Here is a 24,397-nt window from a genome sequence, read left to right as displayed (position 1 = left end):
TGCAGTGGTGCAATCTCAGCTCACTGCAGCCTCCATCTTCTGGGTTCAAGCAATTCTCCTGCCTCAGCCTCCCGCGTAGCTGGGACTACAGGCGTGCGCTGCCATGCCCGGCTAATTTTTGTATTTTTAGTAGAGACGGGGTTTCACAACGTTGGCCAGGATGATCTTGATCTCCTGACCTCGTGATCCGCCTGCCCCGGTCTCCCAAAGTGCTGGGATTACAGGTGTGAGCCACTGCGCCTGGCCAAGAGTAGTATTTTAATTTATAATTTTTATTCTTGTCTTTTGATTAGCTTTAAATGTATGTTGTTAAAAATGTGTAGATGGGCTTGATATATATGGATTGATTGTTTTGAAGGACTAATCCTCTTCTGCTGTCTGTGAACTTTGTTAAAAATACACCCTTACTCATTATTTAAAAATAAAAATCAGGCCAGGTGCAGTGGCTCATGCCTGTAATCCCAGCACTTTGGGAGGCCTACGTGGGAGGGTCACTTGAGGTCAGGAGTTTAAGACCAGCCTGGCTAACATGGTAAAACCCCATCTCTACTAAAAATACAAAAATTAGCTAGGTATGGTGGAGCGTTCCTGTAGTCCCAGCTGCTCAGGAGGCTGAGGCAGGACAATGGCTTGAAGCTGGGAGGCGGAGGTTGCAGTGAGCTGAGATTGCACCACTGCGCTTCAGCCTTGGTGACAGTGAGACGCTGTCTCAAAAAAAAACAAAAAACAAAAACAAAAAAAAGGCCAGTTGCGGTGGCTCACGCCTGTAGTCCCAGCACTTTGGGAAGCCGAGGTGGGCAAATCACTTGAGGTCAGGAGTTCGAGACCAGCCCGGCCAACATGGTGAAGCCTGTCTCTACCAAAAACACAAAAATTAGCAGGGTGTGGTGGGACATGCCTATAGTACCAGCTGCTCAGGAGGCAGAGGTTGCAGTGAGTGGAGATGGTGCCGCCGCACTCCAGCCTGGGCGACAGAATGAGACTCCATCTCAAAAATAAAATAAAATAAAATAAAATAAAAATCAGTGTGTTCAAGTTAAAAAGTACCGAACTGAAAATTTATCATGCTATATATTTATATGCAATTTATGTATGCTTAGTGTTCATCCATAAAGAAAAAATAAAGCCTGGACTTAAAGAAAAAATAAAGCCTGGAGAGTGGACAGATTAGTAAGTCTCTCTGGGTCTGATTTCTTATGTGCAAAATAAAGTGGTTGCTGTAGATTATTTCCAGGATTCCATCTGCATTTTTTCTTTACCGCATTTTTGGCACATTTATTTCTATGGACAAAGCCCAAGGTCATCTAGATTTTCTCCTATATTCTAGGAGTTTTATAGTTTTGTATTTTATATTTAGATCTGTGATAAATTTTCAGTTAATTTTTGTGAAAGGTATAAAGTCAGTGTCTAGATTCTTTTTTTTTTTTTGCATGTGGATGTTCATTTGTTCCAGCACCTTTTGTTAAAAAGACTATTCTTTCTCCATTGAACTGCCTTTGCTCCTTTGTCAAAGATCAGTTGACTATATCTGTGTGAGTGTATTTCTAGACTTTCTCTTCTGTTCTATTGACCTATTTGTATACTCTTTCACTAATACCATACTGTCTTGATTACTGTAGCTTTATAGTAAGTCTCTAAATCAAGTCGTTTAAGTTCTCAAACTTTATTTTTCTTGAAGTTTATTCTGGCTCTTCTGAGTTTTTGCCTTTCCATATAAACTTGATAATCATTTTGTTGATATCCAGAAAGTAACTTGCTGGAATTTTGATTGGATTGCATTGAATGTACAGATCAAAGTTGGGAAGAACTGACATCTTAACCATAGTGAGTCTTCCATAGCCATTTGTTTAAACAATTCCACATCTAATCCATGATTAAGCATTGCATCGATCTGTTATGTCTCTTTAGTCTCCTTAATCTGGTCATCCTTCTCTGTCTCTTACGGCATAGACATATTTGAAGACCACTTGTATTATAGATTGTTGTTCAATCTCATTTTTTTCTGATAGTTTCCTCTTGATGACATTCCTGTGGCAATTTTGGCAGGAAAACTATGAAAGCGATGTTTTGTTCTTACCAGTACATCTAATTAGGAGGCAAATTATGTCAATTTGTACCATTCTGTCTTTTTTTTCCTAACTACTTATTGAACAAATCTTTAACCAGTTTTCCTGTTTTAAACCCCAGGTTCACCTCCCATAAAGGTACTTTGTGCTGCTGATTCATAATACCCATCTCGTGTTCTGCTATGTAAATGAACTTGCTTCTGGGTTTTCCTCATTTGCTGGCTTAGGTTTCAGTTTTCCTGGCTCTACCAGGTCACTTTCACTTGTCCATGTGCTATCTAGTGCATCCATCTGATTTCCAGCTTCCCAAATCAGATTGCTCTTATCGTCCCTGTTCCCTTTATCCTTGTAGAATCATGCCCTTCTAAAAGTAACATCATTAGCATTTACTAGATGACTACGTAAAGTCAGGATAGTGCTTACTTACCTCTTGGGGGTGGGGTATAGCCTGGGAAAGGATATGAGGAAACCTTATAAGTTCTATAAAATTCCTGTAGCATGATCTGAGTAGTAGTTACCTGGACAACCACGTGTAAAAAGAAATATTGAGCTGTAGACTTAAGAACAGGGCATTTTATGCATTCAAATGTATGCATGTTATATCTCAAAAATATCATTGTCATTTTAGTGAAGTTTTGAGAGATGGCAGAGGTGAACGCATGGATTCAATTTACTGCCTTTAAGAACTAGATAGTGTTGAAAAAATAAAAACCATTGAACAGTTAACATGATTCAAATTTGTCTAGGGTTATACTAGTACATTTCTACTACTTACCATAACTTTTGGTATAGTTGAAAACTTGGCCGGGCACGGTGGCTTATGCCAGTAATCCCGGCACTTTGGGAGGCCGAGGTGGGTGGATCACCTGAGGTCAGGAGTTTGACACCAGCCTGACCAGTGTGGTGAAACCCTGTCTCTACTAAAAATACAAAAATTAGCCAGGCGTGGTGGCGCACACCTGTAATCCCAGCTACTCGGGAGGTTGAGGCAGGAGAATTGCTTGAACCCAGGAGGTGGAGGTTGCAGCGAGTCGAGATCACACCATTGCACTCCAGCCTGGGCAACAAGAGCGAAACTCCGTCTGGAAAAAAAAAAAGAAAACTAGAACACAAGTTATCATTAATTTTATTTTGCAAAGATAATCAATTTGGCGTACGTTCTTCCAGAGTTTTTCAATGTAATTGCTAATGCACACTTTCACACATATACCCACATGTATTGTAGATATTCACACAAAATTAAATAATACGCATTTGAAGAAAATGGTTATTTGCAAACAAAATATTTGTTTTTCTGGTTTACAGGTATAAGAAAAGTTCTACAGAGACACAGATTATCAGGAAATTGCCACATGGTTACATTTCAACTTGAATTTCAGATTCTGGAAATTCAGGTAAATTAAGAAGCATGTTGTGATAACAGAGATACTTCTGCTATGAGATAAACAATTCCCACACCCCAGCCTTCAACAGTGGTGGAGCTGAAGAGGAGTTCATGAGCCAGGGCCCCCATTCATAGCACATTTGTGCAAAGTGGTACATTTTCAAAATTTCAGGTGTTAACAGCCCAGCAACTGCATATGGTAGGGTTGTTGTGAAAGCCATAGGTGCTTTATTGAAGGACAGGTAGCAAGATGCTCCTAGGCTTCCAGTGCAATTCCATGAGGTTGTGGGAATAGTCCTGGGTGTCATCAGTAGTTAGGTGATATGCCAGCCATCTAATATCTATTAGTTATCTGTTGCTGCTTAACCAATCTCCATAATATTTAGCATCTTAAAACAACCCAAAATAGGCCAAACATGGTGGCTCACACCTGTAGTCTCAGCATTTTGCAGGGCCAAGGCAGGAGGATTGCTTGAGCCCAGGAGTTTGAGACCAGCCTGGGCAATGTGGTGAGACCCTATCTCTACAAAAAAATAAAAAATTAGCCAGGCGTGGTGGTGCGTACCTGTGCTCCCAGCTAGCCCGGAGGCTGAGGTGGAAGGATTGCTTGAGCCTAGGAGGTCGAGGCTACAGTGAGCTGTGATTGTGCCACTGTACTCGAGCCTGGGTAGCAGAGTGAGACTCTGTCACACACACAAAAAAACCACCAAAAATACAATTATCCCTCAGTATCTGTGAGGGATTGGTTCCAGGACTCCCTGTAGTACCAAAATCCACGGATGCTCAAGTCCCTTAAATAAAATGGTATAGTATTTGCCTATAATGTACACACATCCTCCTTTATACTTTAAATCATTTCTAGATTACTTCTAATACCCAATACAATGTAAATGCTATGAAACAGTTACTAAGGTATATTATTTAGGGAATCATGAGAAAAACAACTTGTACATGTTCAGTACAGATGCAACCATCTGCATCTGTAGATTTTTTTTTTTTTTCAAATATTTTTGGTCTGCAGTTGGTCAATCTATGGATGTGGAACCACAGATAGGGAGGGCTGACTATATTTATTAATTATCTCACCTATTTTGTGTGGGTCAGGAATTTTGGAGCCACTCAGTTGGGTGTCCTTGCGCAGGGCCTCTCATGAGGTTGTGGTCATCTGGGACCACAGCCATTTGAATGCTCCTTGGGGCTGGATGATCTTGTACATTGTACTGAACCGCTGAGACACAACAAAGGGAGGAAGATCCCTTTGGCTAAGACCTTCACATAATATCACGAAGCAGGAAAGTGAAAGCAGACAGAATGATACTAAGTAGCCCCACTGGCCAGGGTGCAGCAGAACAGGGCTCAGCCACCTTCAAAGGCTGACTCCAAGAAAAGTTGAAAGCCGGAGAAAGCAGTTGAAAGAGGAGAAAGCAGTTTCAACCAGTTGGTTTTGCCAGTTGGGCCAACAGGGAGTGTGTGCAAAGAGGAGGAACAGAACAGGGAAGGGCTGTCAGGCTGCGTTGGCCTCAGCTCATCAGATAACTAAACTGGTGTAGAGTAGTTGTTGTAACTGAGTTCTATGGACAAGCTGCCTGCTTATATTCAGGGTCATGTGCCAGGATTCCTTATCCTTTTTATCAGTGTCCTTAGCCACAAAAACAGTCCCAAGTTTCCCATTTTGTATGAGACAGGAGTTGGTTATGGAGTCAGGACTTTTCCTTCTTCTGTGTCAGATAGCCACTCCCTAACTAGTCCCAAGGATTTGGTACAGTTACCTGGGTTTGGAAGTTTTGCTTCTCTTTGCAATCCAAGTCTCCATTTGCTATTACTGGCTCTGGCAGGCTGAGGATGGGCTAGGGGTTGTCTAGACCCCCTCATTTGATGGCAAAGCTCCCAGCTTGTACTCAGAGTATCACTCTCACACTGCCAAAGTGACCAAGAAAAGGTGCAGTGTAGCATTGCCAAGGCCATTTGAGCAGGATACAAAACACATTTCAGCATGTTCAGTGTGTCAGGGGCATGGGTGGTAAGTGGCTCTAGGGGACTGACATTGTTCCCATATGGGCACCAGGCCTTGGGGATGTACAAGGTCACCAAGGAGATATCACATGACCACAAAGATCATTTGCTGAAGACTCAAGCGGAGAATGGACCCAAATGGATTGGTATCATTTAGGCTGGACAACCTGTGCCACCATCCCAGGCTTTTCCTTTAGGTGGCTTAGGGACTTCTGGATGTTGTCCCTTTGTAAAAGGTTTCATAGTCTGACTGACTATATTTTCCTTCTTTGTGGCTGATGTGAACTTGACCTGAGAGTGGTAATCTACTGAATGCTCTTCTGTATGCTGGCATCCATTAATGGGCCAGGCCTGCAACCCATGGCAGGATGGTGGAATCATAATCCTGTGGTCCACTTCCATCTCCGAAAACATCTACACTCTTGTATATATGTCCAGGAAACTGCTCAGGGGAATCCTAGCAGCCTTGGGGTCTTGCAGGCTTTTTCTACTGTAAGAGTTTATCTCTTTCACAGTTGCCTCATAGGTTATGTGGAGAGAAGCTCCGTTGTGGGCAGAATTAGTCTTGTCCTTGAGAGGCTTGTCCACAAATCCAAGTGAAAAGGGAAAGATTATCCTCTGACATTGAGGTGAATGAGCTTCTTAGTGGAGCTGTACCTTCCAGGATGGGCTGTACCCTAAGATTGATTGGTATGCTCCTTAGTGGGGCTATGGCCTGAGACATAACATAGGCTATAATATCCAACATAGACTACAATATCTTCACTTTATTTAAGTTGCATACTTCAGTCACCTTAAACCTCTGATGGAAAGTATCAAATAGTAATTTGATGCCTTCCTGAGTCAGAAAAGGATGAGGTCATGGTGTAGAAGACATTTCTGATAATGTGATATGCTCCTGAAGAATGACTGCTGCCTGACCAGAGTCATTCCTAGCATGAACTACCGCATGGTTTGGCCTGCTGGGCCTGGGCAGCCACCCCAGGGCAGCACAGACAGGACAGAAGCCAGACAGTGGATGTCCTGCCACTTAGGTCCTGCAGCCCCTGCTGCTCTGGCCACACTCTGCCTCCTAACAGACAGTGTTGGCACTGACCCAGAACTCAACAGTATTTTAAGCCAATATTCTCATCCTCTTGCCATGAAAGCATGATTGAAAATTTTGTGACCACTTGGTAATGGCCTGACATTATACTGTTAGCTCACATACTGAATGAATTAGAATCAGTTGAGCTGGGCCTGACAGAAAACTTAAAGGTAAAACTTTAAAAAAAGTATTTTTAAGGTACTTAAAAATAAAGGTATAATAGAGTAATTTCACTATTACTTAAGTAAACTTGTAAGTTTTCAAGGGCTAATATGGTAGTTTTATCATAATCAGGTTCTACCATCGGCCACACATGGCTTCAAGTCATGGCGCAATGATCATATTAGCATTCCATATATCAGGAAGAAGTTGGGCAAAGAAAGGCTCACCTATTCTTTTAAAAGACACTTTCTGGAAGTTGTACACTCATCATTTTCACTTATATTCTATTGGCCAACAAGTTCATGCAAAGGATGCCGGGAATTTAGTCTTCCTTATGCTTGGCCATATGGCCAGTGAAAAACTGGGGCAAGAAAAAAGCATAAATAGAGGGGACTACTAGCAGTTTCTGTCCTATATGCTTTAGGGGATGCAGGGGGAAAAAAAAATCTAAGGAGAGGAACTGTTGATATCTTCTTTGAAAGACATAGAACCTAGTAATTGCTGAGTCTCTAAAGAGACGTGAGTTGTCATTGTTTAAGTTTTAAAGTATGTATGTGTTTTGGGACTGATTGGTTTTACTAACAAAGTGCTACAGAAAGAGTGTGTTCTCCCTGGCTGTGTTAAGAACTCTCAGTTCTCTCTGAGCCTTTTAGATTTTATGATTCTTCTTGAAGACCAGGACTGGTAAACAAGGTGTTGGAAGAAATTACAGACAGCTGTGGACTCAACAGGGTTTTTGGAATCAGTTGTGTGCGAGGCACCAAGAGTTCTTACATGGGGAGGGAAAAACAAAGGACTATCTCATTTCTCTTTATTGCTTACAATTCTGATAAAACAACTTGATGAAAAGTTTTCAAAATTTTTATTATTTAATGGTAAATTCTAGCATATTCTATACCAACTTGTGTATGTATGCCTTTAGAAACATATCTAGTAGAATTGCTGGGTCAAAGGAAACTTATAAATTCTGATTGATAGTGGCAAATTGCCTTCTAAAATAGTTTTACCATTTTACGTACTGAGCACATTTTTACTGTGAAGACTGATAGAAAAAGAAATGACACAGCAACTTCGTGTGTTCTAAAACATTTTTTAAAAATAAAATTTCCACTAGAGGGAGAGGTTTAGCTATCCAAAAATTAAAAAGTAATCTAAATAGTAAAACCCTCAATTTACAGAATATTGTTGTAATAAAGTTATATTAATATAATATTTGAACTAAACATGACCTCAAATCACGTTAATAGAATGTTAGAACAAAGTGATGACTTATAGTTTGTCTAGGTCAACCCTATTATTTTATAAGTAAATGGATCCAGAGAGTTTGAATGATTACCCATGTTGGTGCAGCTATTGCTGTCCAAGATGGTTGGAACATAGGGCTCTGTTGGCCAGATTTACTTTCTGGTGTTCTTAGTACTACATTTGTGAAGAGTTGTAAGGCCATCAGAATTAACATTTATCAGCCTTCCATAATCCAAGCAATATAGATTGGTAGGAGTTTGTGGGGAAAGTGGCAGGTTAAGTATGTTTCCATAGCTTCTGTCCCAATGAAATGAACAAAATTATTCAAAAAATAAGCAATTTTTTTAAATGAAAGAGAATACAATTCCATTATCATAGGCTCCAAAGAAAATCTGTTTGATATTAATGACATTTGATTCTAAACACTGAAATCCAATACAGGGTGCTTCATGAGAGGTTTAGAAGTTTTACAAAGTTAGGCTGGCCACATTGGCTCACGCCTATAATCCCAGCACTGAGGGAAGCCAAGGCAGGAGGATAGCTTGAGCCCAGGAATTAAAGGCCAGCCTGGGCAACATAGCGAGACCCTGTCTCTAAAAAAAAATTAGCCAGGCTTGGTTGCTTACGTATATAGTCCTAGCCACTTGGGAGGCTGAGACAGGAGGATTGCTTGAGCCCACAAATTCAAGGTCACAAAGAACTGTGATTGAACCACTGCATTCCAGCCTGGGCAATAGAGCAAAACCCTGTCTCAGAAAAAAAAAAACAAAAGAAAAAAAAAAGGACCAACTTAATGGCACCTTTTTCCTAAAGATCTCTACCCATAATCCTTCAGTTGTAGAGGAGAATGAGAACTGTGGGCTTAAGTGGACCATAGTAGAAAGGAATGTGGTGCTGAGACTCATGTAGGGGCTTTGAGGTCAGATTGTTTATAAGGTCTCTTCCCTTATTTACCAGCTGGGGAGAATTGACCTAGTTAGCAGTACCACAAGCAGGGGAGAGATGGAAAAACAATATTTTGAAGTCAGCTTTTGAGTTGTTAAACAGGATTCTGTAACCCAACAAAAAATTTTTTTTGCCTATCGTAAGGGGTGAAAAAGCTGAAATCTAACATGTATCTACACATACCTGACCAAGAGATCAGATGTGTTCCTGAGATTTTTGCTTTCCTTTTCCTTTCTTTCCTTTTTTTTCTGGTAACAGTTCTATTGAGATATAATTCACATACCATATCACTTACCAGTTTAAAGTGTACAGTTCAATACTTTTTTTAAAGATATAATTTATTTGGAATCCAAGCTTTGTTTCAGGAGTTTATTATTTATTATTATTATTATTATTATTGTTACTCTTTTTGAGACTCTCACTCTGTTGCGCAGGCTGGAGTGCAGTGGCACGATCTTGGCTCACTGCAACCTCTGCCTTCCAGGCTCAAGCGATTCTCCTGCCTCAGCCTCCCGAGTAGCTGGGATTACAGGCGCCCGCCACGACGCCTAGCTAATTTTTTGTATTTTTAGTAGAGACGGGGTTTCACCATGTTGGTCAGGATGGTCTCCAACTCCTGACCTCAGGTGATTCGCCCACCTCTGCCTCCGAAAGTGCTGGGATTACAGGCGTGAGCCACCGCGCCCGGCCAGTCTTTGCTCATTTTATAGGTAAAAAATGGCATCTTATCGGCCAGGCGCGGTGGCTCCTGCCTGTAATCCCAGCACTTCAGGAGGCAGAGACGGGGGGATCACGAGGTCAAGAGATTGAGACAGCCCGGCACGGTGGCTCACGCCTGTAATCCCAGCACTTTGGGAGGCTGAGGCGGGTGGATCACGAGGTCAGGAGATCGAGACCATTCTGGCTAACACGGTGAAACCCTATCTCTACTAAAAAATACAAAAAAAGTAACCAGGCGTGGTGGCGGGCGCCTGTAGTCCCAGCTACTCGGGAGACTGAGGCGGGAGAATGTTGTGAACCCGAGAGGCGGAGTTTGCAGCGAGCCGAGATCGCGCCACCGCACTCCAGCCTGGGCGACAGAGCGAGACTCCGTCTCAAAACAAAAACAAAAAACAAACAACAAAGAGATTGAGACCATCCTGGCCGACGTGGTGAAACCCCGTCTCTACTAAAAATACAAAAATTAGCCGGGCGTGGTGGCGGGCACCTGTAGTCCTAGCTCCCCCGCTTTGGGGAGGCTGAGGCAGAAGAATCGCTTGAATCCAAGAGGCAGAGGTTGCAGTGAGCTGAGATCGCGCCGCTGCACTCCAGCCTGGCGACAGAGCAAGACTCCATCTCCAAAAAAACAAAACAAAAAAAAAGCATCTTATCTTATTGTTTTAATTTACAGTTATTATTAGTGAGATTGAACTTCCTTTTTTGTTTTTGTTTTGTTTTTGTCTTGATTACTCTTTCCTTTTATTTGGTGGCATTTCATTTTGCATATTTCAAAAGTATTTTTGTCTTTTTGAAGTTTACCGTGCTTTGATACAGAAATTTTTATCTTTATTTTAGAATAAGGAGAGATTATCTTCTGCTGTTACTGACCTCAACATAATAATGGAGCCCACAGGATGCTCAGAATTAAGTGAATTTGTGTCTAGGTAAGCTATTTTACAAACTTACTTTTTTAGAGAAAAAAAGTAAATTTACAGTTTACAGTTTTAAGTTTACCTTTTCCTCTTCTTAGTAAGTAAATAGGCCTTCTCTGAAAGTATAACACCACTGTTGTGGCTTATATTTAAGCCCATATTCTCTATATCTATCATTCTTTCATTTAGTTTATATTTATTGCACATTCACTATGTGCTGGGTATTAAAATTAAAATGTGAGCCAAAAAAAGATGCAATCCTCAGTCCTCATGGAATTGACAGTCTAGTGGAGAAGTCAGATATTAATCAAATAATGGCAGAAGTAAATATAAAATTATGGCTATATTAAATGCTACAAAGGAGAGTTACATAGTGCTGTTGAAATATATATCAAGAATTTTTGTTTTTTATTATTTTTGTATTTTGTTTTTAAATTAGAGATGAGGTCTCACTATATTGCCCAGGCTGGTCTCAAACTCCTAGGCTCAAGCAGTCCTCCTGCCTTAGCCCCCCAAAGTGTTTATCAGGAATTTGACTAGCAGAGAGAACATGAAATCATTTCCTGAAACTTGAGCTGACATCTGAAAAATGAGTAAGTGTGAACTAACAAAGAGGGAATAACTTTGCTGAGCACTTTGCCAGCAGGGAGCATGGTGTTTGTGAGTAATTGACACAGGGCCACAGTGACAGGTGGAGGCAAGAGCCTAGGAGAATGGTGTAAGATGAGGTTAGGAAATTAAGTAAGGTCCATACTACTGGGAATTTGGTATAAAGAGTTTTATCACGGTCCCAGGACCAAGTGAAACGATTGAAAAGTTTTGAGCAGGGCCTGAGGAAAGCAAAAGTGTGGCATCCTAGAAAGAATTATTCTGGATGCTATGGGGAAATGGAATGAAGGGGTGCAATCATTGATACAAGCGAGTCAATGACTAGTCTTTTAAAACAGTTCAGGCAAGAGAAGTTTGTAGTTTGGGCTGAAATGATGGTACTTAGCTAGATGTATTTGGGAGATAATTAGGAAGCAAAAATGAGTGGGCATGGGATTGCTTGAGTAAAAGGGATTAGAGGTGATTCACAGGGGATAACTCTTTGATTATGGTGGTCCCTTCTGCTGCTAAGGGAAGGTTGGAAGAGGACAATTGTCAGATGAGATTATGACTTTATTTTGGACATATGGGACTTGAGTGCCTTTGAAAACACCAAAATAAAAATGAGAAAGAGGCAGCACAGAAGAGGTGGGGGTGGGAGATATAGAACACTGGAATTATCTTCTATTGGGTAGGAATTAAAGCCTTGAGCAGGAATGAGATTGCCTATGAAGGAATATAGAGTGGAACTAGAAAAGGCCCTAGAACTGAGCCTTGAGGAATTCTAAAATATACTGGCTGAATAGAAGGGAAGGATCCTGCAAAGGAATTAGAAAAGGAACTGTTTGAGAGGTAGGGAGAATACCAAGAATGTGTTGTGTCATGGCAGAGATCACATATTTCCTTTTCTTCAGACTATGGTTTGGAGGTAGCATCTGCTATTTGGAAATTACAAAAGGGAGAGTAGTGAGCTATCTCTCTTGCTGTAATAATGAGCATATTATAGTTACTTAATAAATATTTAATCTCAGCTTTTTGGGCAATTTTTTAGACTGGGTTCCCATTTTGTGGAGAGTGGTATTTTAGAAAGGGTGCTGAACACAGGTGAGAGGACCTGGATTTTAGTCCAGATTCAATTACCTTGTGTAAGTTACTTCTCTTTTTGGAGTTTCTTTCTTCTTTATCTCTGCTGTTACGCAATTTAAATGCTATATGCCTAACTACGAATTTATTTTTAGTTTTTCATTATAGATCTGTAGTTTTTCAGACAGGATTGGTATCTTTTTTTTTTTTTTTTTTTTGAGACGGAGTCTCACTCTGTTGCCCAGGCTGGAGTGCAGTGTAGCAATCTCGGCTCACTGCAAGCTCCGCCTCCCGGGTTCACGCCATTCTCCTGCCTCAGCCTCTCCAAGTAGCTGGGACTACAGGCACCCGCCACCACGCCCGGCTAATTTTTTGTATTTTTTAGTAGAGACGGGGTTTCACCATGGTCTCGATTTCCTGACCTCGTGATCCGCCCGCCTCGGCCTCCCAAAGTGCTGGGATTACAAGCGTGAGCCACCGCGCCCGGCCAGGATTGGTATCTTCAGGTTTTGAAAAATTTTTAGTCATTATTTTATTGACTCTTGCTTCTACCTTGATCTTCCCTTATCACAGTCTACCTTCACTTTAAATAGTAAGCATTTCACATGTACTATAAGAACAACAGTATACTTTCCTTTTATATTCCCTCAACCATTGTATTATTATTTTCATACAATTGTCATACACTTTTACATGTTCCAAGTGTCTCAGGGAATTGTTACTATTTTTGCCTTAGACTGTCAATTATTTTTTAAAGCAATTAAAAATAAGACAAAACTTGTTTTGTTTTGTTTTTTGAGACGGAGTGTTACTCGGTCATCCACGCTAGAGTGGAATGGCATGATCCTGGCTCACTGCAACCTCCACCTCTCAAGTTCAAGCAATTCTCCTGCCTCAGCTTCCCAAGTAGCTGGGATTACAGGCATCCAGCCACCATGTCCAGCTAATTTTCCTTCTTTTTTTTTTTTTTTTTTGCATTTTTGGTAGAGACAGGGTTTCACCACGTTGGCCAGGCTGGTCTTGAACTCCCGACCTCAAATGATCCACCCACCACGGCCTCCCAAAGTACCAGGATTACAAGCATGAGCCACCGTGCCTGGCTGGCAAAACGTGTTTTTGTATATCTATCTTCATTTTTTCTTTTTTTTTTTTTTTTTATTACTATACTTTAGGTTTTAGGGTACATGTGCACAATGTGCAGCTTTGTTACATATGTATCCATGTGCCATGTTGGTTTGCTGCACCCGTTAACTCGTCATTTAGCATTAGGTATATCTCCTAATGCTGTCCCTCCCCCCTCCCCCCACCCCAGAACAGTCCCCAGAGTGTGATGTTCCCCTTCCTGTGTCCATGAGTTCTCATTGTTCAATTCCCACCTTTGAGTGAGAACATGCGGTGTTTGGTTTTTTGTCCTTGCGATAGTTTACTGAGAATGATGGTTTCCAGTTTCATCCATGTCCCTACAAAGGACATGAACTCATCATTTTTTATGGCTGCATAGTATTCCATGGTGTATAGGTGCCACATTTTCTTAATCCAGTCTATCGTTGTTGGACATTTGGGTTGGTTCCAAGTCTCTGCTATTGTGAATAGTGCCACAATAAACATATGTGTGCATGTGTCTTTACAGCAGCATGATTTATAGTCCTTTGGGTATATACCCAGTAATGGGATGGCTGGGTCAAATGGTATTTCTAGTTCTAGATCCCTGAGGAATCGCCACACTGACTTCCACAATGGTTGAACTAGTTTACAGTCCCACCAACAGTGTAAAAGTGTTCCTATTTCTCCCCATCCTCTCCAGCACCTGTTGTTTCCTGACTTTTTAATGATGGCCATTCTAACTGGTGTGAGATGATATCTCGTTGTGGTTTTGATTTGCATTTCTCTGATGGCCAGTGATGATGAGCATTTTTTCATGTGTTTTTTGGCTGCATAAATGTCTTCTTTTGAGAAGTGTCTGTTCATGTCCTTCGCCCACTTTTTGATGGGGTTGTTTGTTTTTTTCTTGTAAATTTGTTTGAATTCATTGTAGCTTCTGGATATTAGCCCTTTGTCAGATGAGTAGGTTGCAAAAATTTTCTCCCATTTTGTAGGTTGCCTGTTCACTCTGATGGTAGTTTCTTTTGCTGTGCAGAAGCTCTTTAGTTTAATTAGATCCCATTTGTCAATTTTCGCTTTTGTTGCCATTGCTTTTGGTGTTTAAGACATGAAGTCCTTGCCCATGCCTATGTCCTGAATGGTATTGCCTGGTTTTCTTCTAGGGTTTTTATGGTTTTAGGTCTAACATGTAAGTCTTTAATCCATCTTGAATTAATTTTCGTATAAGGCGTAAGGAAGGGATCCAGTTTCAGCTTTCTACATATGGCTAGCCAGTTTTCCCAGCACCATTTATTAAATAGGGAATCATTTCCTCATTTCTTGTTTTTGTCAGGTTTGTCAAAGATTAGATAGTTGTAGATATGTGGCATTATTTCTAAGGGCTCTGTTCTGTTCCATTGATCTATATCTCTGTTTTGGTACCAGTACCATGCTGTTTTGGTTACTGTAGCCTTGTAGTGTAGTTTGAAGTCAGGTAGCATGATGCCTCCAGCTTTGTTCTTTTGGCTTAGGATTGACTTGGCGATGTGGGCTCTTTTTTGGTTCCATATGAACTTTAAAGTAGTTTTTTCCAATTCTGTGAAGAAAGTCATTGGTAGCTTCATGGGGATGGCATTGAATCTATAAATTACCTTGGGCAGTATGGCCATTTTCACCATATTGATTCTTCCAACCCATAATCATGGAATGTTCTTCCATTTGTTTGTATCCTCTTTTATTTCATTGAGCAGTGGTTTGTAGTTCTCCTTGAAGGGGTCCTTCACTACCCTTGTAAGTTGGATTCCTAGGTATTTTATTCTCTTTGAAGCAATTGTGAATGGGAGATCACTCATGATTTGGTGCTCTGTTTGTGATTGGTGTATAAGAATGCTTGTGATTTTTGCACATTGATTTTGTATCCTGAGACTTTGCTGAAGTTGCTTATCAGCTTAAGGAGATTTTGGGCTGAGACAGTGGGGTTTTCTAGATATACAGTCATGTCATCTGCAAACAGGGACAATTTGACTTCCTCTTTTCCTAATTGAATACCCTTTATTTCCTTCTCCTGCCTGATTGCCCTGGCCAGAACTTCCAACACTATGTTGAATAGGAGTGGTGAGAGAGGGCATCCCTGTCTTGTGCCAGTTTTCAAAGGGAATGCTTCCAGTTTTTGCCCATTCAGTATGATATTGGCTGTGGGTTTGTCATAGATAGCTCTTACTGTTTTGAGATACATCCCATCAACACCTAATTTATTGAGAGTTTTTATCATGAAGTGTTGTTGAATTTTGTCAAAGGCCTTTTCTGCATCTATTGAGATAATCATGTGGTTTTTGTCTTTGGTTCTGTTTATATGCTGGATTACATTTATTGATTTGCGTATGTTGAACCAGCCTTGCATCCCAGGGATGAAGCCCACTTGATCATGGTGGATAAGCTTTTTGATATGCTGCTGGATTTGGTTTGCCAGTATTTTATTGAGGATTTTTGCATCAATGTTCATCAAGGATATTGGTCTAAAATTGTCTTTTTTTGGTTGTGTCTCTGCCAGGCTTTGGTATCAGGATGATGCTGGCCTCATAAAATGAGTTAGGGAGGATTCCCTCTTTTTCTATTGATTGGAATAGTTTCAGAAGGAATGGTACTAGTTCCTCCTTGTACCTCTGGTAGAATTCAGCTGTGAATCCATCTGGTCCTGGACTCTTTTTGGTTGGTAAGCTATTGATTATTGCCACAATTTCAGCGCTTGTTATTGGTCTATTCAGAGATTCAACCTCTTCCTGGTTTAGTCTGGGGAGGGTGTATGTGTCCAAGAATTTATCCATTTCTTCTAGATTTTCTAGTTTATTTGCGTAGAGGTGTTTGTAGTATTCTCTGATGGTAGATTGTATTTCTGTGGGATCGGTGGTGATATCCCCTTTTTCATTTTTTATTGCATCTATTTGATTCTTCTCTCTTTTCTTCTTTATTAGTCTTGCTAGCGGTCTATCAATTTTGTTGATCTTTTCCTAAAACCAGCTACTGGATTCATTAATTTTTTTGAAGAGTTTTTTGTGTCTCTAGTTCCTTTAGTTCTGCTCTGATTTTAGTTATTTCTAGCCTTCTGCTAGCTTTTGAATGTGTTTGCTCTTGCTTTTCTAGTTCTTTTAATTGTGATGTTAGGGTGTCAATTTTGGATCTTTCCTGCTTTCTCTTGTGGGCATTTAGTGCTATAAATTTCCCTCTACACACTGCTTTGAATGTGTCCCAGAGATTCTGGTATGTTGTGTCTTTGTTCTCGTTAGTTTCAAAGAACATCTTTATTTCTGCCTTCATTTCATTATGTACCTAGTAGTCATTCAGGAGCAGGTTGTTCAGTTTCCATGTAGTTGAGCGGTTTTGAGTGAGTTTCTTAATCCTGAGTTCTAGTTTGATTGCACTGTGGTCTGAGAGACAGTTTGTTAAATTTCTGTTCTTTTACTTTTGCTGAGAAGAGCTTTACTTCCAACTGTGTGGTCAATTTTGGAATAGGTGTGGTGTGGTGCTGAAAAGAATGTATATTCTGTTGATTTGGGGTGGAGAGTTCTGTAGATGTCTATTAGGTCTACTTTGTGCAGAGCTGAGTTCAATTCCTGGATATCCTTGTTAACTTTCTGTCTCGTTGATCTGTCTAATGTTGACAGTGGGGTGTTAAAATCTCCCATTATTATTGTGTGAGAGTTTAAGTCCCTTTGTAGGTCACTCAGGACTTGCTTTATGAATCTGGGTGCTCCTGTGTTGGGTGCATATATATTTAGGATAGTTAGCTCTTCTTGTTGAATTGATCCCTTTACCATTATGTAATGGCCGCCTTTGTCTCTTTTGATCTTTGTTGGTTTAAAGTCTGTTTTATCAGAGACTAGGATTGCAACCCCTGCCTTTTCTTGTTTTCCATTTGCTTGATAGATCTTCCTCCATCCCTTTATTTTGAGTCTATGTGTGTCTCTGCACGTGAGATGGGTTTCCTGAATACAGCACACTGATGGGTCTTGACTCCTTATCCAATTTACCAGTCTGTGTCTTTTAATTAGAGCATTTAGCCCATTTCCATTTAAAGGTAATATTGTTATGTGTGAATTTGATCCTGTCATTATGATGTTAGTTGGTTATTTTGCTCGTTAGTTGATGCAGTTTCTTCCTAGCCTCGATGGTCTTTACAATTTGGCATGTTTTTGCAGTGACTGGTACCGGTTGTTCCTTTCCATGTTTAGTGCTTCCTTCAGGAGCTCTCTTAGGGTAGGCCTGGTGGTGACAAAATCACTCAGCATTTGCTTGTCTGTAAAGTATTTTATTTCTCCTTCGCTTACGAAGCTTAGTTTGGCTGGATATGAAATTCTGGGTTGAAAATTCTTTTCTTTAAGAATGTTGAATATCGGCCCCCACTCTCTTCTGGCTTGTGGAGTTTCTGCCAAGAGATCAGCTGTTAGTCTGATGGGCTTCCCATTGTGGGTAACCCGACCTTTCTCTCTGGCTGCCCTTAACATTTTTTCCCTCATTTCAACTTTGGTGAATCTGACAATTATGTGTCTTGGAGTTGCTCTTCTCGGGGAGTATCTTTGTGACGTTCTCTGTATTTCCTGAATCTGAATGTTTGCCTGCCTCGCTAGATTGGGGAAGTTCTCCTTGATAATATCTTGCAGAGTGTTTTCCAACTTGGTTCCATTCTCCCCGTCACTTTCAGGTACACCAATCAGACGTAGGTTTGGTCTTTTCACATAGTCCCATATTTCTTGGAGCCTTTGTTCATTTCTTTTTATTCTTTTTTCTCTAAACTTCCCTTGTCGCTTCATTTCATTCATTTCATCTTCCATCACTAATACCGTTTCTTCCAGTTGATCGCGTCGGCTACTGAGGCTTCTGCAATCTTCGCGTAGTTCTCGAAACTTGGCTTTCAGCTCCATCACCTCCTTTAAGCCCTTCTCTGCATTGGTTATTCTAGTTATCCATTTGTCTAATTTTTTTTCAAAGTTTTTAACTTCTTTGCTATTGTTTTGAATTTCCTCCCGTAGCTCAGAGTAGTTTGATCGTCTGAAGCCTTCGTCTCTCAACTCGTCAAAGTCATTCTCCGTCCAGCTTTGTTCCGTTGCTGGTGAGGAACTGCGTTCCTTTGGAGGAGGAGAGGTGCTCTGCTTTTTAGAGTTTCCAGTTTTTCTGCTCTGTTTTTTCCCCATCTTTGTGGTTTTATCTACTTTTGGTCTTTGATGATGGTGATGTACAGATGGGTTTTTGGTGTGGATGTCCTTTCAGTTTGTTAGTTTTCCTTCTACCGGACAGAACCCTCAGCTGCAGGTCTGTTGGAGTTTGCTAGAGGTCCCCTCCAGACCCTGTTTGGCTGGGTGTCAGCAGCAGTAGCTGCAGAACAGCGGATTTTCGTGAGACCGCAAATTCAGCTGTCTGATAGTTCCTCTGGAAGTTTTGTCTCAGAGGAGTACCCGGCCGAGTGAGGTGTCAGTCTGTCCCTACTGGTGGGTGCCTCCCAGTTAGGCTGCTCGGGGGTCAGGGACCCACTTTAGGAGGCAGTCTGCCTGTTCTCAGATCTCCAATTGCGTGCTGGGAGAACCACTACTCTCTTCAAAGCTGTCAGTCAGACAGGGACATTTATGTCTATAGAGGTTCCTGCTGACTTTTTATTTGTCTGTGCCGTGCCCCCAGAGGTGGAGCCTACAGAGGCAGGCAGGCCTCCTTGAGCTGTGGTGGGCTCCACCCAGTTCGAGCTTCCTGGCTGCTTTGTTTACCTAAGCAAGCCTGGGCAATGGCGGGCGCCCCTCCCCCAGCCTCGCTGCATCCTTGCAGTTTGATCATAGACTGCTGTGCTAGCAATCAGCAAGATTCCGTGGGCATAGGACCCTTCGAGCCAGGTGCGGGACACAATCTCCTGGTGTGCCGTTTTCCAAGCCCGTTGGAAAAGCGCAGTATTCGGGTGGGACTGACCCGATTTTCCAGGTGCTGTCTGTTACCCCTTTCTTTGACTAGGAAAGGGAACTCCCTGACCCCTTGTGCTTCCCGAGTGAGGCAATGCCTAGTCCTGCTTCGGCTCGCGCACAGTGCGCTGCACTGACTGTCCTGCACCCACTGTTTGGCACTCCCTAGTGAGATGAACCCAGTACCTCAAATGGAAATGCAGAAATCACCCATCTTCTGTGTTGCTCACGTTGGGAGCTGTAGACCGGAGCTGTTCCTATTCGGCCATCTTCTCATTTTTTCATTTCCAACATTCTTCATTTCTTTATGTTGATTCAGATTTCTAACTGCTATGCTCCTTCTTCCTTAAGAACTTCCTTTAACTTTTTTTTTTTTTTTTTGAGACGGAATTTCACTCTTTTTGCCCAGGTTGGAGTGCAATGGCACGATCTCAGCTCACTGCAACCTCCGCCTCACGGGTTCAAGTGAATTTCCTGCCTCAGCCTCCCAAGTAGCTGGGACTACAGGTGTATACCACCACACCTGACTAATTTTGTATTTTTAGTAGAGACGGGGTTTCACCATGTTGGTCAGGCCCTGGTCTCAAACTCCTGACCTCAGGTGATCCACCCGCCTTGGCCTCCCAAAGTGCTGGGATTACAGGTGTGAGCCACCGCACCCAACCCTTTAGCATTTCTTACTGTGCTGGTCTGTTGTCCGTAATATCTCTCAGCTTTTGTTTCTCTGGAAAGGTCTTAATTTTGTCTTCATTTTTTGAAAGATATTTTTGCTGGCCATAGAATTCTGAGTAGACAGGTTTTTAAAAAATATATATCCTTAAACATACTCTTTCATAATCTAGATTGCATAGGTGTGACAAAAATCTGCGACGATTGTTTTCTTTATTTTTCTGTATTAGTGTGTCTTGTGTGTGTGCTTGGGGCAGCCTTAAATCTTTCTCTAAATTTTGTGTTACTGTAGTTTGTGCTATGTCTAGGGTATATTTGTGTGAAAATTATCAACCATGTCTTTTAAAGTATTTATTTTGCCCTGTGTCACTCTAACGACACATATGTTAGACTATTTGACATATTGTCCCAGCATTTGGATGCTCTGTTCTATTTCTTTCATGCCTTTTTTTCTTTTTGTTTCAGTTTGGATAATTTCTATTAACCTATCTGCAACTTTGCAGAGTCTTTCCTCTGTTGCAGTACTGTCTGCCAGTGGGCCCATTTAAGGAGTTCTTTATCTAGCTTGTAATGCTTTTTATTTCTTGTGTTTTCATATTCCCTTGTATGGATGTACCAGAGTTTCTTTATTCATTTACCCATTGAAGGATGTCTGGGTTATTTTCAGTTTTGGGTGAATATAGCATTTTTTTTTTTTTTTTTTTTTTTGAGATGGAGTCTCGCCCTGTCACCAGGCTGGAGTGCTGTGGTGTGATATCAGCTCACTGCAACCTCTGACTCCCTGGTTCAAGTGATTCTCCTGCCTCAGCCTCCCGAGTAGCTGGGATTATAGGCACGCACCACAACACCCAACTAATTTTTGTATTTTTAGGAGAGACGGGGTTTCACCATATTGGCCAGGATGGTCTCGATCTCCTGACCTAGTGATCCGCCCACCTTAGCCTCCCAAAGTGCTGGGATTACGGGCGTGAGCCACCATGCCGGGCCTATGTATACATTTATGTAGCATATTATAGCGTATAATATAGCATATTATCTTTATATATATGTATATGTATACACACACATACACATGCATTCATGCTGCTACAAACATTCATATGCTATAAATATGTATATTACACACACAAACGTACATGTATATGCTGCTGTGAACATTCACTAGAGGTTTTTGTGTGAATATAAGTTTTCTTTTCTCTAGGGTACATAACCAGAAGTGGAATTGCTGAGTCATATAAGAGTGTGTTTAAATTTATAACAAACTGCCAAACCGTTTTCCAGAATGACCATACTGTTTTGTATTCCCACCAATAATGTGTGAGAAGGTCTGTTAATATTTTTGTGAATTAATTTTGTGATGGTCACCTACTTTTAGATGTAATAGTCCCAGGAATTTATTGTTAGAATAAAATTTTGGAATTTTTATCCTAAATTTCTCTTAATGTTCACTTTATACTTGAGAAGGAGACATTTCGAGTTATTTTTGTTTCCTGACTACTTTAGTTGAAATTGAAATGGGTTACTGCCAACATTTTATGAAAGAAATCCACGACATCTGTTTTACATTTAGTGAAGTTTGGACTTTGCTTAGGAAAAATAGATAAATTACAGTCATTCTTACAGCTGTGAAAGCCAACACCCATACCCACACACAAAATTTCTTTCTATATGGAAAACTCTTATGTGCTGTTGTACAGTATCCTTTATGAAGATGCAAATGGAAGAATGAAGGATTTGTGAATTTTTTAAAGTTCATTGTGAAAGAACAGTCTTTTCTTCTGTGTGTGTGTGTTTAAACTTGAGTCATCATAGCTTTTAAGATTATTTTCATGGCTTACTCCCTCATCACATGATTAAGAGTTTATTTTTTTGCTCACTTGTTTGATGGAGAACGAAATATCATGTCACTGTGGCCTTTAAGCGCGAATGAACTAATTTCTCCTCTTTGTATGCCCATACTCTTTGGAAAACAATTTTTTTCAGATGTTTAAATAATTTTTTAATAGTTATTAGACTGACTTTTAACACATAATCTCCAGTGTTCCCTATCAAGTACATGCTTATGCAGCTTTGTGTTAATTCAGCTATTATTTTATGTTCTTTGTTTTCAGTGAATCTACTTGGTTTTTTTGTTCACTATTGCCCAGGCTGGTCTCAAACTCCTAGGCTCAAGCAGTCCTCCTGCCTTAGCCTCCCAAAGTGTTTATCAGGAATTTGACTAGCAGACAGAACATGAAATCATTTCCTGAAACTTGAGCTGACATCTGAAAAATGAGTAGGTGTAAACTAACACCTACTAACATCCTTTCTTGCCTTCTTTTAGATTATTTAACTTGTTTTCCTATTTTTTTATTGTGTCAAAATACTTACAAAATCTACCAACTCAACCATGTTAAAGAGTACACTTCAATAATAGTAAATACATTCATTATGTTGTACAACCATCACCACTCTCTGTCAACATAACTCTTTCCTCTTTTAAAACAGAAACTTTGGCCGGGCATGGTGGCTCACGCCTATAATCCCAGCACTTTGGGAGGCTGAGGCGGGCAGATCACGAGGTCAGGAGTTCAAATCCAGCATGGTGAAACCCTGTCTCTACTAACAATACAAAAATTAGCTGGGCATGGTGGTGCGTGACTTTAGTCCCAGCTACTTGGGAGGCTGAGGCAGGAGAATTGGTTGAACCTGGGAGGCAGAGGTTGTGGTGAGCCGAGAGCGCCACTGCACTCCAGCCTGGGTGACAGAGTGAGACTGTCTCAAAAAAAAAAAAAAAAAAAAACCCAGAAACTTTGTACCCATAAACAATAACTCCCACTTCTTCCTTCTCCTCATCCACCATTCTACTTTTTGTCTGTGTGATTTTGATTAATACTAGGTATTAATCTAAGTACTTCATATAAGTAGAATCATATAGTATTTGCCTTTTTTCTTTAGATGGAGTCTTGCTCTGTCGTCCAGGCTGGAGTGCAGTGGCATGATCTCGGCTCACTCTAACCTCCACCTCCTCAGCGATTCTCCTGCCTCAGCCTCCCAAGTAGCTGGGATTACAGGCACCTGCCACCACGCCCAGCTAATTTTTATATTTTTAGTAGAATATAAAAGACAGGGTTCTCCATGTTGGCCAGGCTGGTCTTGAATTCCTGACCTCAGGTGATTTAGCCATCTCAGCCTCCCAAAGTGCTGGGATTACAGGCGTGAGCCACTGTGCCTGGCCAGTATTTGCCTTTTTTGACTGGCTTATTAACCTGAGTGTAATGTTGTCAAGGTTCATCCATGTGGCATAAGTCAGAATTTCTTTTTCTTTTTCTTTTCCTTTTTTTTTTTTTTTTTTAAGCACCACACAAGCTTTATTTGCACCATCTATATAAGATAGTCTTGGCCATGCGCGGTGGCTCATACCTGCAATCTCAGCACGTTGTGAGGCCAAGGTGGGTAGATCACCTGAGGTCAGGAGTTGGAGACAAGCCTGGCCAACATGGAGAACCCTGTCTGTACTAAAAATACAAAAATTAGCTGAGTGTGGTGGTGGGCGCCTGTATCCCCAGCCACTCGGGAGGCTGAGGCACAAAAATCACTTGAACCGGGGAGGTGGAGGTTGCAGTGAACCAAGATTGTGCCACTGCACTCCTCTAGGTGACAGAGCAAGCCACCATCTGAAAAAACAAAACCAAAACCAAAAAAACCTAAGATAGTTCTGTGAATCTGTCCCATTGAGAGAATACAGGACCTTTTCTCTCAAGCCTGTTGCTTAAAGCCTGTGTGTGTGTGTGTGTGTGTGTGTGTGTGTGTGTGTGTGTGTGTACATATATATATATATAAAGGGGAGTTTATTAAATATTAACTCACATGATCACAGGGTCCCATAATAGGCCGTCTGCAGGCTGAGGAGCAAGGAGAGCCAGCCTGAGTTCCAAAACTGAAAAACTTGGGAGTCCGGTGTTCAAGGGCAGGAAGCATCCACCACAGGAGAAAAATGTAGGCTGGGAGGCTAGGCCAGTCTAACCTTTTCATGTGTTTCTGTCTGCTTTATATTCACTGGCTGCTGATTAGATAGTGCCCATCCAGATGAAGGGTGAGTCTGCCTTCTCCAGCCCACTGTCTCAAATGTTAATCTCCTTTGGCAATACCCTTACAGACGTACCCAGGATTAATACTTTGTATCCTTCAATCCAATCTAGTTGACACTTAGTATTAAACATGACAAGTCCACCCCTTGTCAACTTGAACCCATACACATCTCCTAAGATCATACATAATCGCCGGGCACGGTGGCTAACGCTTGTAATCCCAGCACTTTGGGAGGCCGAGGCGGGCGGATCATGAGGTCAGCAGATCGAGACCACGGTGAAACCCTGTCTCTACTAAAAATACAAAAAAAAAATTAGCCAGGCGTGGTGGCAGGCGCCTGTAGTCCCAGCTACTCGGAGAGGCTGAGGCAGGAGAATGGTGTGAACCCGGGAGGCGGAGCTTGCAGTGAGCAGAGATCGCGCCACTGCACTCCA

At 41.3% G+C, this 24,397-nt stretch overlaps 1 protein-coding gene across 1 annotated transcript in view; it reads left to right on the top strand.

The window, feature by feature from the left end:
• The window catches only part of CENPP (centromere protein P), a 295,669-nt gene that overhangs the window by 9,378 nt on the left and 261,894 nt on the right, over positions 1–24,397 (top strand). The window contains exons 3-4 of the mRNA XM_003260490.4: positions 3,372–3,460; positions 10,457–10,545. Coding sequence (XP_003260538.1) covers positions 3,372–3,460; positions 10,457–10,545 — 178 coding nt within the window. The remainder of the gene's footprint in view (positions 1–3,371; positions 3,461–10,456; positions 10,546–24,397) is intronic.

This window comes from Nomascus leucogenys, chromosome 1a (assembly GCF_006542625.1).
Source record: "Nomascus leucogenys isolate Asia chromosome 1a, Asia_NLE_v1, whole genome shotgun sequence".
In the NCBI taxonomy this organism is placed as follows: Eukaryota; Metazoa; Chordata; class Mammalia; order Primates; family Hylobatidae; genus Nomascus; species Nomascus leucogenys.
The sequence above is the reverse complement of the archived record's forward strand: the minus strand, read 5'-3'. Positions and strand labels throughout refer to the sequence as shown.